Below are 12,043 nucleotides of genomic sequence, written 5' to 3' on the forward strand. Positions count from 1 at the left end.
ATAGATTTGCATCGAACAGAAACGTGTAAAACGAAACGCGACACGAAATTCTCGTCAAGGTTCAACCCGTTGATAAACTTTTAAACACAAAACTTTTTCCTCTCGAAAGGATCCAAATTACGGATCCCAAACGCTCGAACCGCCGCTCTCCTCGAAATTCCCCCCAATCTGCGCGAGTAACACGCCGCATATAATATGACGGCACGACAGAGGAATTTCGACATTACCGCCACCTCGCTTCGTTTTATTACGCAACGCCGGAGGAATCGTATTCCCGTGATAGATATATGCAGAAGAAAAAAAAAAAAAAAAAGAGAAAAAACAACGAGACTCACCTCTTTCATACCGTCGAGCCTGCCGAGACTCTTGGTACCCCGAAGCGGCGGAAACGCGGCGTCGTGCCATCCGGAGTTGCACATCTGCACTTGTTCCGAATGCACGTTCAAAGCTCGCGCCCTGCTCTTGCTCTTGCGCTTATCCAACAAATGCTTGGCCCTCGACTTGCGTACCGGCGCGGCCGGATCGTCCTCCGGATCGCTCTGCACCTCCCAACGGGACGGGGATTTGAAACGACGACGAGGGCTCGTCGGCGAGGTCACCGGCGAGGTGAGCCTCTGGACGAGGGTCCCGAACATGGTCATCATTCGACCTGTTTTCCCGACGATCCCGACGATACTTCCTCACTCGGACATGATCGTTCGCACGGCCCGGCCCTTCGACCGACGACGAGTTCACCTCCTCGTGCCAACATGCACCACCCCTTCCTCCTCCACCAACCGACAGTTATATCTATGTATGTATGTATGTATGCACTTTCCGTCACTCGATCGGCTTCGCGCGAAATCCACAGGTGGTTGCTGGAACGGCGTATACGACACTTTGCCTCGCGTGCGAATACACGCACACACGCACACCTCTCTCTCTCTCTCTCTTTCTCTATATCTTTCCCTATCTGTTTGTTGATACAACGACGAACGGTCGTTGCGGAAAGGAGGAAAAACACAAGGCTGGGCAGCGAGATAACGCGCGATAGAAAAAAAATCGGTCACCGAGTACAAACACGAGTCGTAGGTAGACAAGGGGGATATCGGTGGAGCAATTCGTTCGAGTCTCGTTGGCGACGCAATACGCTCGTTTTCTACGCGTATTCGCCCACCGGCGGCACGTTTCTCGTCGTCGATCGGACGAGGAGAGAAAAGTGGTAGCGAGCGACGTGTCAGAGGCTCGTCGGGGATCGGCTCGAAACCAGGCGCACAGGTATTTTTGCCTTGGGGCGTGCAGCGCAAACACGGTGTTCAAAGCGGTAGTTTCTACGCGCACCGTTTCTTTCCTCGCCGATTCGCGGTTCCCCTGTTTCGCGAATGGGACGACGCCTTCTTCCTCTCTCTCGTTCCAGGAAACGAGGCAATTGGCGAAACGTGACAACAACACGGGCGGAAGATACGATTGATACACGATTGATCGAACGCGACGCGACGCGGCACACACATACACGCGACACGAGCACCGACGATCGCTGGCTACGTGCGGAATCGAACTGGTCGCGCGGTGACTGCGTCTGCCGACCGGTTGGCCTCGCTTCCACGGAAATGCCCGAGTACGGGCGAGCCCGCACGAACCGGATCGAAGTTTGACGATCTACGACGGCCAGCCGCGAGACCGAGAGTCCATCGGTTACCATGGCGATCGGGACTTATTCCCCTTCGGGCCTTACGCGTCGTTCCTTCCTCTCTCGAGCCGCAAAAAGGGTTATTTTATCGCACGTTCTCCGATTCGCCTAATTTTTCCATTCCCCTCCCTTCCCCCCTCCCTCTCTCTCTCTCTCTCTCTTTTTTTTTTTTTTTTTTAGAAGAAGAAGGAACGGAATTTTTCTTTGTCATCTATCACACGAGCGTGGCGCTGTTCGACGCTGTTGCGTTACGGAAAGTTGGAGGAAACGCGTTGGGTGGAACGGGTTTTCGAGAAGAGGAGGGAAAAGGAGGGAGGGAGTTAATAATTGATTTTCCAAGATTCGCGTATAACCGGCTGGCTGGATGCGCGGCAGGGTGCATCGTACTCTATTTGCAACCGGCGAAACGTGTCCCGCCGTAACGGTCTCGGCAACGATAAAAGCAATTGATAATACCTGACCCCGGAATGAATTCCTGTTTCTAGGCGTCAACCGGCTAATTAATGGCACGATGACTGGTTCTCGGTTGCTTCGCGGTGATATTCTTCGCATGTCGGACGCGATAAATGGGGAGTAGTCGTGCGGAACAGGACGCCGCGGCATCTTCCACGACGAAAGCGACGAAAGAGGTGGAAACGAGAGCTCGTTTCGGATCGAGAAACCCCTGCATCGAGCAATTCTTTCCTCGATAAGACGGGGTTAACAACGTGCGCGACCTTCCGATCGTTCCTCGATCCGAGCTTCGATCGATCCGATGATCGATCGACCACGACACCGTCCGTTTCAAGGACGATGCGAGTCGAGAATCGACGCGACCTCCTCTTCATTGCCTCCTCGAACGCGTTAGAAACGAGAAGCGGAACTTGTGAAAACGTTCGATCGTCTCTGTTTCGATTTGTCGCGATATAATTAAGCTCGAATCTTCCTTCTTATCTCGCGCGAAAAAGAGAATCCGGAGGAGGAGATCCCCCGTAAGGCAACGATCGAGATTCGTCGTGTAGGAGAACACGACGAGCGTACACGCGCGGTCAGTCGCTCTCCTCTCGCCTTCATCTCTCATCTTCATCGTCTTTCTCGTCTCCTCTCGCGCGAGAGACTCGTCTACTTGTCCCGCGTCGCGATTCACCTATGCGATAAAACGCGAGAGACGTGCAACCAGAAACACACACGCCTTATCCTACTTGGCTACCTGTTGGACGTATATGAAATAATTAAACCTCGACCGAATCTCGTCTCTCAACGGCGACGGCCGTTCCCCTCGTTCGTCGCTCCCCTCTTTTCTCGACGATGGATGGCAATAAAATGGAAGAAAGAAGCCGCGAATGAAAATTTCTCTCGTCTTTTCTCTCGCGCTGTAAGCGTTCTTTAAGCGTCGGTCGAGGGTTAAATTTCAACACGAGTGGAGAAAGGTCGAATAAATTCCAGTTATCGCGAAATCGCGGTGTACTTTTTTTTTTTTCTTCCTCACAAATTCTTCTTCTCCTTCTTCTTCTTCTTTTTCTTCTTCTTCTCGTAATCCTCCCGATCTTGTCCCGCGATTGCGAAGTAAAAGTATCTTCGGCACATCACTCGTGCTCTCGAAGCTTCTATGACGGACGCGTTCGCTCGTTTCGACTTGAGGTTTCGAGAAGTCGAAACTGGAACGCGGCGCGAGAAAGAAATGGTACACGAGCGCTTGTTGAATCGTCAGATAACGTCAAAGCGCCATAAATATCTGATTAGATCGGGTCGCGGCGCGTTGCGTGCATTCCTTTTACACCAGTCATAACTCGAAAAATAATTCCTATATATATATATATATATATATATATATATATATATATATGGTTTGCGTAATGCCTGCCTCTTCCCTCGTCTCTTCCCGCCGTTCCAGATCTATTTATCCGGCTCACGAACTCCGGCCACGAGATCGAATCGTTTTACGTTTTCGCGTTCCCCAAATATTTCAGAAACTGGAATGCCAAAACTGCGAAAAAACCATCAAGATCCACCGAGCAATAAATATCCCTCCTCCCCAGTTATCACGAACGAATCTTTTTTCTTTTCTCGGCCATTTTTTTTTTTTTTTTATTTTCTTCCCTCCAATCCCTTGTTTCGGAAAGTCGCGACGACCACCAACGCGCGATTTGAAACGCGTTATTTCCAAATAATTTGTTTCGCGATAATCACTTTACGAATAAACACACCGCTACTGGCTCGGTAACGGAAACAATTATTTATCGTCAATACGCTAACTCTTATTTACTACGCCATAATCCGCAACAACCTATCTCGCTATGCCCACTTCCGTGTTACCGGCGCTGTATCCGTGGTGGTACGAACGACGAGGATGCGAGACGACGAGGCTTACAATCGAAACTTTCGCCGCCGATATTCGCATCGAAGGCCTGATCTCGAACGATCAGCAGACGTGGAGAAAAATCGGACGGCCGATCAACCGTGGCCGATTATCCCTGCGCAGGCCACGGAAGCGGTACATCGGATCGATCGATCGATCGATAGATCGTTTCCCTTCCGGTCTTCCATCTCCACCAACTCGAAAGCGAGCTCGATCTCGGTCGAAAGTGTGCCGCTCCGATCGATTCGTTCACGATCGCGGCACACGTGGCCCACGACGTGAATTCGTGAAAAAAATCCCTCTTCTTCTCCAATGAAAAAGAGAGAACTCTCTTAGAAGAGAGAGAGAGAGAGAGAGAGAGAGAGAGAGAGAGAGAGAGAGAAGGATAGGAGAAGGGAGAAACGTTGCGTGCCGATTATACTGTCGGCCAGTGTGAGAAATATTATCCTTTGATCTCTCTGCGCACTCCATGCCGGTTTCACTCCGCTCCAAGAAATTAACGACCACGGGCCGCCGTTTCAGTACGACCTGCCTTCGGAGATTATCAGCCGAGAGAGCCACGACGAGACGGAAGTGAACGTGCCGCAGGAAGTGGCCGGACCGCGATTTCCTCTCGCCACGAGGGGCGAATCTAAACAACATTCCGGTTTGCAAACTTTTGCTAGCCCGAGCTCGAGGGTTATCATTCCCGAGAATTAGAGAGGCAAGAGAATAAGAGGGAACATTTGGATGGATATGAATGTAAATTTCATTATACGGAGAAATATTTAATAGAAATTCCTTGCATCCTCCTCCTCCTTAGATTCTCTCTGTACTCTGTTATTAATTCGGATAGATTGGCTGCGATTTTTAAGTTACGTTATTAAAAAAAAAAAAGATTTAAAACTATCTTATTAAAAATTCTACCTGCACTTTTTTTTTTTTACCGACTTTCTTCTCACGCTCGAGTAAAAGCGGAATGACAAGATTCCCTTCAAAACTTCTCCATAGAGCCATCACTCTATAAGTAAATAAAATCCTCTGCCGCTCGATGGAAGGATCTCTCGTTTCCTTCTCCTTCGAGAGAAAGAAAAAAAAGAAAAAAGAGAAAAAGATCGATTCGAATCGCGAGATAAAACCCGATTCGACGATGCAACTATGCCATAAGCGATAAGATTCTCACTCCCTTAACAACGAGCCGATAAAAGAAAAGATAGATACAAGATAAAGTATCCGTGGTTGTAACGGAGAAACCGCCAGAACCGAGCCGAGCCAGCTTCCGCCGAATTCCACCGCGAGAAGAGAGAGAGAGAGAGAAGAGAGAGGAGGAAATTGCGAAAGAGAAGTCGATACGGAACGGTTTAGATAAGATAGACGCGTTGGTAGGCGCGCGTGAAAAATCGGTGACACAAGAATCGTAGATATTCGAAACGGTCGGCAAACAGAACGGTGATTTACAACGTTTCACCGACGCGTGCGCGCGCGCTCTCTCGACTCGCAAGTCGTCCCGTTTAACAAGCTATGCGATCGAGAGTTAAGGCTGCGAACGAGATCGTTTCTTCGTGAAAGTCGCGAATGCACGCCAGAGTCCCGGCCAGGAAATACTTCCATTCCATCGATCGGACAACGATAACGATCCGCAAAGACCGGTCTAATAACTCGCGCGTTATCCAAACGCTCTCTCCCTCTCTCTCTCGCTGTTTTGTCGGCTGTTGTATGCTTGCGTAAACGGGTTAATGGAAAGGTCAATGATGGAGAGGTATTAATAAATGGCTCGACAATGGGCGTGGAATCCGCCGGCTTCGAGCAAACGAACCCTCCTTCTTCGAAACCTTTGCCCCTTTTCCTTTCCACGAAAATCTTCCAAAACGGGGAAAATTCTTGTAATCCCCCGTGAAAAAAGTCTACGAATCAATTTTCTTTCGCGACAAACCCAAATCGATCAGTTGATCAGAGGTTAGTTCCAGTGGAAGTTCAAATTCACGATTCCAATCACGATTCAACCGAGTAATGTTACGTTCCACGAACGATGAAAGTCTCGCGTGAAAAGTGCGTGGTTCAGCGAGGCGTCAAATTAACCGGGTCCCGGTATCCGGTCGTTACGTCCTTATCTTTTCCTCGAGAAGGAGAGAGCCTCGTCCTTTCATTCCAGGGCCTTCAAGAGCCTTGACCTCGCGCAACTCGTTTCCGCATTGCCACGCGCGCGATTCTTTTCCCTTTTTTTTTTTTTTCCTCCTCGTTTCACCGAACTTACAACTAAAGCTCGATCGAAGCCTTAAAGCGAGGCGTACGATCGTAAATCTTTTCTCGGATTTTCGGATAAGTACGTAAGCTCGATATTATTTATGTAATTGTGGTTAAAGATTCAACGACCCTCGCGTATATACGATAAACACAATGGATGGAACGGCGCTCATAGACACCCTGGCGATAATATCTTAATTTATGTCTCGCAGTCCCATTATCTCATTGACGCGTTTTCCTTTTCGGAAAAGGGTATCCCTCCGCGACCTCACGCAACGTTTCCGCCTTCCCATCTCGTCTCGACCAATCGATCCTCCCCTATCGTTGCACCTATTCACATCCTCCTCGGATATAAATCTCTCCCTCTCTCTCCATTCTATCTTACGTAAGAGGGGATAATCGATTAATTCCCTTCCACCAAAGGGAACCAATCGTGTATCTCGCTTCCGTTTTTCAACGAAACGCGTATCGATCGCGAGACAAGAGAAAGAAGAGAAAGAAGAAGAGGAATGACGTGGTTTCCGCGTGCATCCCGATTTCCACGGATCGTGCACGCCGTCTCGACAATGCCCCCTCATCTCTGTGGCTCTTTCGTACGGGTTATTCTTTATTTTTTTATTTTTTCTTTTTTTTTTCACTTTTTCACTCTTCCCCCTTTTTACCTCGAGATCCAGTAAGGTCGCGCCACTTAACGGTCCACGGCATATTGCCTCGACCGTTTCGCGGCGATGTAGACGGCGGAGTTTCGAATGGGGTATTGAAACACGAGGCATCCGCATGCCACCGACGACCTGGACCGCGCGGATCCTCGCGCGGACGGAGAGAAAACTCGGGTGAAAAGGAGAGAGCGCGTGGCGGCGACAATGGGGCATCGCGTGGTGGATAACGAGCGCGAGTTATATGCCTCTCGCAATTTGCAATTTAGATTTCATTATCATCGGTCGATAATCTTGCTACGACATCGTGTCCCTGTAGCCAGTCGAAAACAACAAGTTGCTTTTAGGACGCGGAAGTGGTGGCAATTTTCCGCATCCTGTAGAGAGATCCATCTTGGGTTTCGATTATAAACACTTTGCACTGGTATTTATATTTACGAGAAGGTTACGAGATCGAGGTAACGAAAGTCTCTAGAATATTAGCGAATATATGTATAATGATAGAAAGTTTGTGAAGAGAGAGACTATCAACAGGAGTTTTATTTAGTAACTATTTGGAGTGGCGCTTTTACGAATGTGGATTATTGCCTAACGGTTCATACCTAGGCTCCTTCCTACGATGATAAAAAGATGAGCAAAAGATCATCTTCGCAAGAAACGGGTAAAACTTGCACCGCGAAACCATCGAATAGTTCTTCTTCTTCCTTTCCAAGCCAAATTTCCCATTTATCCTAGCTTTTAACTTTTAGTTTGGAATAACAAGACACAAGACGAATATTCATTTCCACGAATCGGTACGCGCGAATAACAATCATTTTCATCGTTCATCGAAGGAAAGGAAGCTGCGATTCGTCTCGCGTAACGTAAATAATCGTTCGATCGTGGACAGATCGGCGAGGACGAGGCGTAATATGGAACGATTCGGGCGGAGAGGCTCGACTCTTTTGCTCCGCAAAAGTGTGATAACGATGCCGCGTATTTCCGCATTGCGCGCGAGCCTTTAAAGCGCGGAAAAACCGCCGCTTCACAAGCGTGCCGCACGCTGCACTCTTACTCGAACCCGCTCGTTCCAATAATGACGATCCCGGTTAACGGTACAGCAAATTGGTGTAGTAAAGGGTCCGTAAAGTCCTTTATGGAAATGTCCGTCGTAATATCGTTGGCGCAAACTCTGCCTCGCATCTGGTGTCCCACGTCTCGGTCATTAGAGATCTCTCTTCGCCAACTGGCTTGTCGCGTCACGGCCAATCATACGCGATCACCATCGCTTTGTATTTATAGACTCTAAGACCGTTTCGATGTCCCTTGTTACGATTATGTACCGACATCGTGTTACTCGGATGAGAAGAAAGAGAGAGAGAAAGAGAGAGAGAGAGAGAGAGATATAGGGATTGCGTGGGATTCCGCGCGTAAAAAGATGGGATGAAAGAGAGGGAGGGGGGGGGGAAGGAGGATGAAGAAAAAATTGGAGGCGGATCGACTCGGCTCCTAATTCGGGATCGGAGAGACATCTTTTCGAGGCGGATCGGTGCAACGTCCTGCGCAGAAGAAGAATCCTCGCCTGGTACCTTACACCAGATAGGTTCCTTTGGACTGACTCACGTACCGGTCGCTCCGTCCACCCGTCTCCCTCCGTCCTTCGCGTTGCCACTTTGTTCCACGAACGACTCCACGGAGAACTTGCTTTTCGGAAGCAAAAACGAACGTGGGCGAACTTCTCGAAGGACATTCTCACAGATTCTGTCTTCTCTCTCTCTCTCTCTCTCTCTCTCTCTCTCCTTCTTTCTTTCTTTCGTTCTTCCTTTCTTGCATCGACCACGCATTTGTCCCTTTTTCTCCTCCTCTTTCGAACTTCTCTCTCTCTCTCTCTCTCTCTCTCTCTCTCTCTCTCTCTCTCTCTCTCTCCTCCCTCCTTCCTCGGACGATTCGATCTTACGACGCGCATCGAGCTCGTTCACGATGCTATTTAGACACCGTGTGTCCAACACGGCGGCGTACCCGGCTTGACGCGACTCGACGTCGTATCGATGATACCCGCCGTCCTTCCTCGCCGCGCCAAACGATTCTGCTAGCCGAGATCCTCTCCATCCAGCGTAGGAGGAGGGGAGGAGGGGACGTGGGTTTAACGCGGTCAGAAAACCGTGAGACGCGCCGTCAAATCCTAGCCGACGCAAAACGGCGTATCTTCCCAACCGATTAATTGCACCCTTTACAACACGTGTCTTTTATTTTACACAATGGGGAATCTGTTTCTTTCGACTCGGTTGTTCGTGCCGGCTTGTCTAACGTCTCGGACGATGCGATTCGTTGCTCGTTAAACGCGAGTAAAGTACAACGTTTAAATATACATGTGTACGTTTGTATACGCCGATAAACAACTTGTATAGTTATTGCACGCGTTATTGCAGACACGAATCGAATTCTTACGACAGACTTCTCTTTCTTTCCACGAAACTTCTTTCTCCAACAAAACGAAATGATCCCTCCGATCTGTTGCTTACGATGCTATGGCTACGTCGTTGCTTTATTATTCGTTTATCGAACTTTTTCTAAATCTAAACTCGCGTAAGCGTGCGATCATCTTTCTCCTCCTGCCTCCTCTTATCTTCGCTTTCCCCCCTTATTTCTAATTTAAAAACGAAAGAAGAAAAAATCTACCATTGTCTCGTGGAAAAAAAAAAAAGAAAGAAATTACCGAGACACCTTGTACGTATTCAGAAAATGCGCATAATCCCTTTCTCTACTTCCACAATAAAATACAGGCATCGGAGACGTTGAAATTGTACGTACGACATTCTTTCTCCCTCTTCCCCATTCAAGGAAACAAAGACAAGTACTTAGTTAGTTAAGACCTCGAGCGTTTCCCTATCACGGGACGTCGCGAGCTACACGTAACCCGTCCCCGTGGACAAAGAAACGATCGTCGTCAACGTGGAGAGGCAGGCTGGGCGCCATTATTGCCGTCCGAGGTCCGCAACGCGACCCCGTCCGTATCGCGGAAGTCTGTTTCCCCTAAAGGAGTTACGAGTGACGTCACACGATCTCGAGGCGAGGGACGAGGCGTAGTGGTAGATATCCACCTCGATATTACGGCATCCTCCCCTTATCCGAGGCGGACCGGCAGGAATTCAATCCGCGTTGCGAGAGGATATACCAGCGCCACGCAAAACGCGTCCTCACGGTGCGTGAATAAGCGGGCCGTGTTCGAGCCGAGAGCCTATGATTTACCGGAGCCGCAGTGTAGCGACCACGTCCTGATCGTAGAAAAGCGAACGCGCTCGTTTGTTCCGCCATTGGAACCGATCGAGTAGCACACAGAGGTCGTTGCTACTTTACTTTGTGTTGTGGAGCTAAGAATTATGGAGAGGAGGAGGATTTAAAGAAGATTCGTTCCGATCTATTCGAGAAATGGATTGGTTGGTAAGACGCGACGTTCGAAAGTCGATTTTTGAATTCGTGTGAAAAGTAGAATCGATTGTTATTCGAGAAGAATTTGCTATTCGACGATTTTCAAAAATCGAGCTGAATTTTTGCTCCCAATTTTTATGGAAATTAAGAAGGATTCGTTGAAAGCTATTCGAGAAGTGGATTAATTAACACGAGATGTTTAAAAGTTTATTTTGAATTCGTCTGAAAAATCGAATCGAAGAATTTGCTATTCGATTCGATTTTCAAAAATTGAGTTGAATTTTTGCTCCGAATTTTTATGGAAATTAAAGAAGATTCGTTCGAGAAATGGATTAATCACGAGATGTTTAAAAGTTTATTTTGAATTCGTCTGAAAAATCGAATCGAAGAAGATTGCTATTCGGAGATTCCTATTCGATGATTTCCAAAAATTAATTTAAACTTTTGCTCCGAATTTCCTCGAAATTACGCTCTTCTCTCATCGAGGAATCGCATTATCTACTCTCGATGATATTCAATTCAATACGACGTTCGAAAGTTACGTACTTCGGTTCGAGATTAAATTCCTGCTCGATGATAACCAAAAACAGCACGACGACAAACAGTTCGAAAGTTACTCGGAATTGTTCGGGAATTAAATTCTCGAACAACACGGAGAGAAGGAGGGAGGAAGGGAGAGGAGGAAATTCCAAAGGAATTGGAACTGTGCAACAGTTGCACACGGCGTTTCAGCGTTTCAGTTGCACACTACTACCTGTCGTTTCACGAGAAAATTGCACGGCTGGTTACGCGGTTTCCAGGAACACGGTTGCAAAGATTTCGCGCGTATTTTATCGCGCGTTTCTCCCCACATACCTGTTTCACGGATGGAGCGACGACTCCAACTCTGAACAGGTAATCACGCTTGTGGATGACACTTTCGCGCGAAGGTCATCTAAACGACCTTACGAAGGTCATGCGTGGATAATTCGATGTGTGTCTCTCGTTTAACGCCGTCCGTTCCTCCTTGATCGCATCTCGCTTCCACGCTTCTCCCTTCTCTCCCCTTTAATTCCATCCCGATCATATTAAACGCGACGCGATCCCTTGCTCCCCATTAACAGTGGGATCGCGTATATAAATAATCGTCCCCGGCACGAAGATCTGAATGAACCAATTAACCGAGTCGGACGTTGCATAAATCACGATCGAGAGAGAGAGGGAGAGAGAGAGAGATTAGTTTTCGCTGCGAACGTAACGAGGCAGCGATCTCCTCCTTTTGTGCGGCGTGGCGAGCATAAATCCGCTCATTTTCTCAATTACATTCGAGCGTACTCGTGGCGGGCTCTGCTCACGGCCCACTTTCGCGAACGACCTTACGCGAACTAAAAGCCCATTTAAAGGCTGCACGAATTTTTCTGACCCACTGTGTACACCGTAGCTTGAACGTCAACGTGCTCGGCCACCTTGGCCGTCGGCTAGCTTTCCATCGGTGAAAGCTTCGCTTTGTGAAACGCGCTGCATATGCGCGCGTCCACCTCTCTCTCTCTCTCTCCCTCCCTCTCTCTCATTCGTTATATACGAGGAATCGCAAGACCGGTTAGACCTTCCTCAACAACGTCCCGGCCCGGACGTCGAATCGTGAGCTTTCAGAAGATGGAATACGAAAAATGAAGAGAGAGAGAGAGAGAGAGAATCCATCATGCGTGGTATATGAGAGAGATACAAATTTCTAATTTCCTCCCCCCCCTCTCCCCTCCCCTCCCCTTC

At 48.4% G+C, this 12,043-nt stretch overlaps 1 protein-coding gene across 3 annotated transcripts in view; it reads right to left on the reverse strand.

The window, feature by feature from the left end:
* LOC100871246 (uncharacterized) overlaps positions 1-12,043 on the reverse strand; it is a 168,278-nt gene that overhangs the window by 92,058 nt on the left and 64,177 nt on the right. The window contains exon 1 of one of the 3 annotated variants that reach the window (XM_086909455.1): positions 336-1,543. The exons of the other annotated variants lie outside the window; for them this stretch is intronic. Within the exon in view, the coding sequence (XP_086765581.1) occupies positions 336-644 (309 nt within the window). The 5' untranslated portion in view covers positions 645-1,543. Of the gene's footprint in view, positions 1-335; positions 1,544-12,043 lie in introns of those variants that run through there. 3 annotated transcript variants of the gene reach the window in all.

This window comes from Apis florea, unplaced genomic scaffold, assembly GCF_048593485.1.
Source record: "Apis florea isolate Af1SG1 unplaced genomic scaffold, ASM4859348v1 contig_3158_pilon, whole genome shotgun sequence".
Classification (NCBI taxonomy): domain Eukaryota; kingdom Metazoa; phylum Arthropoda; class Insecta; order Hymenoptera; family Apidae; genus Apis; species Apis florea.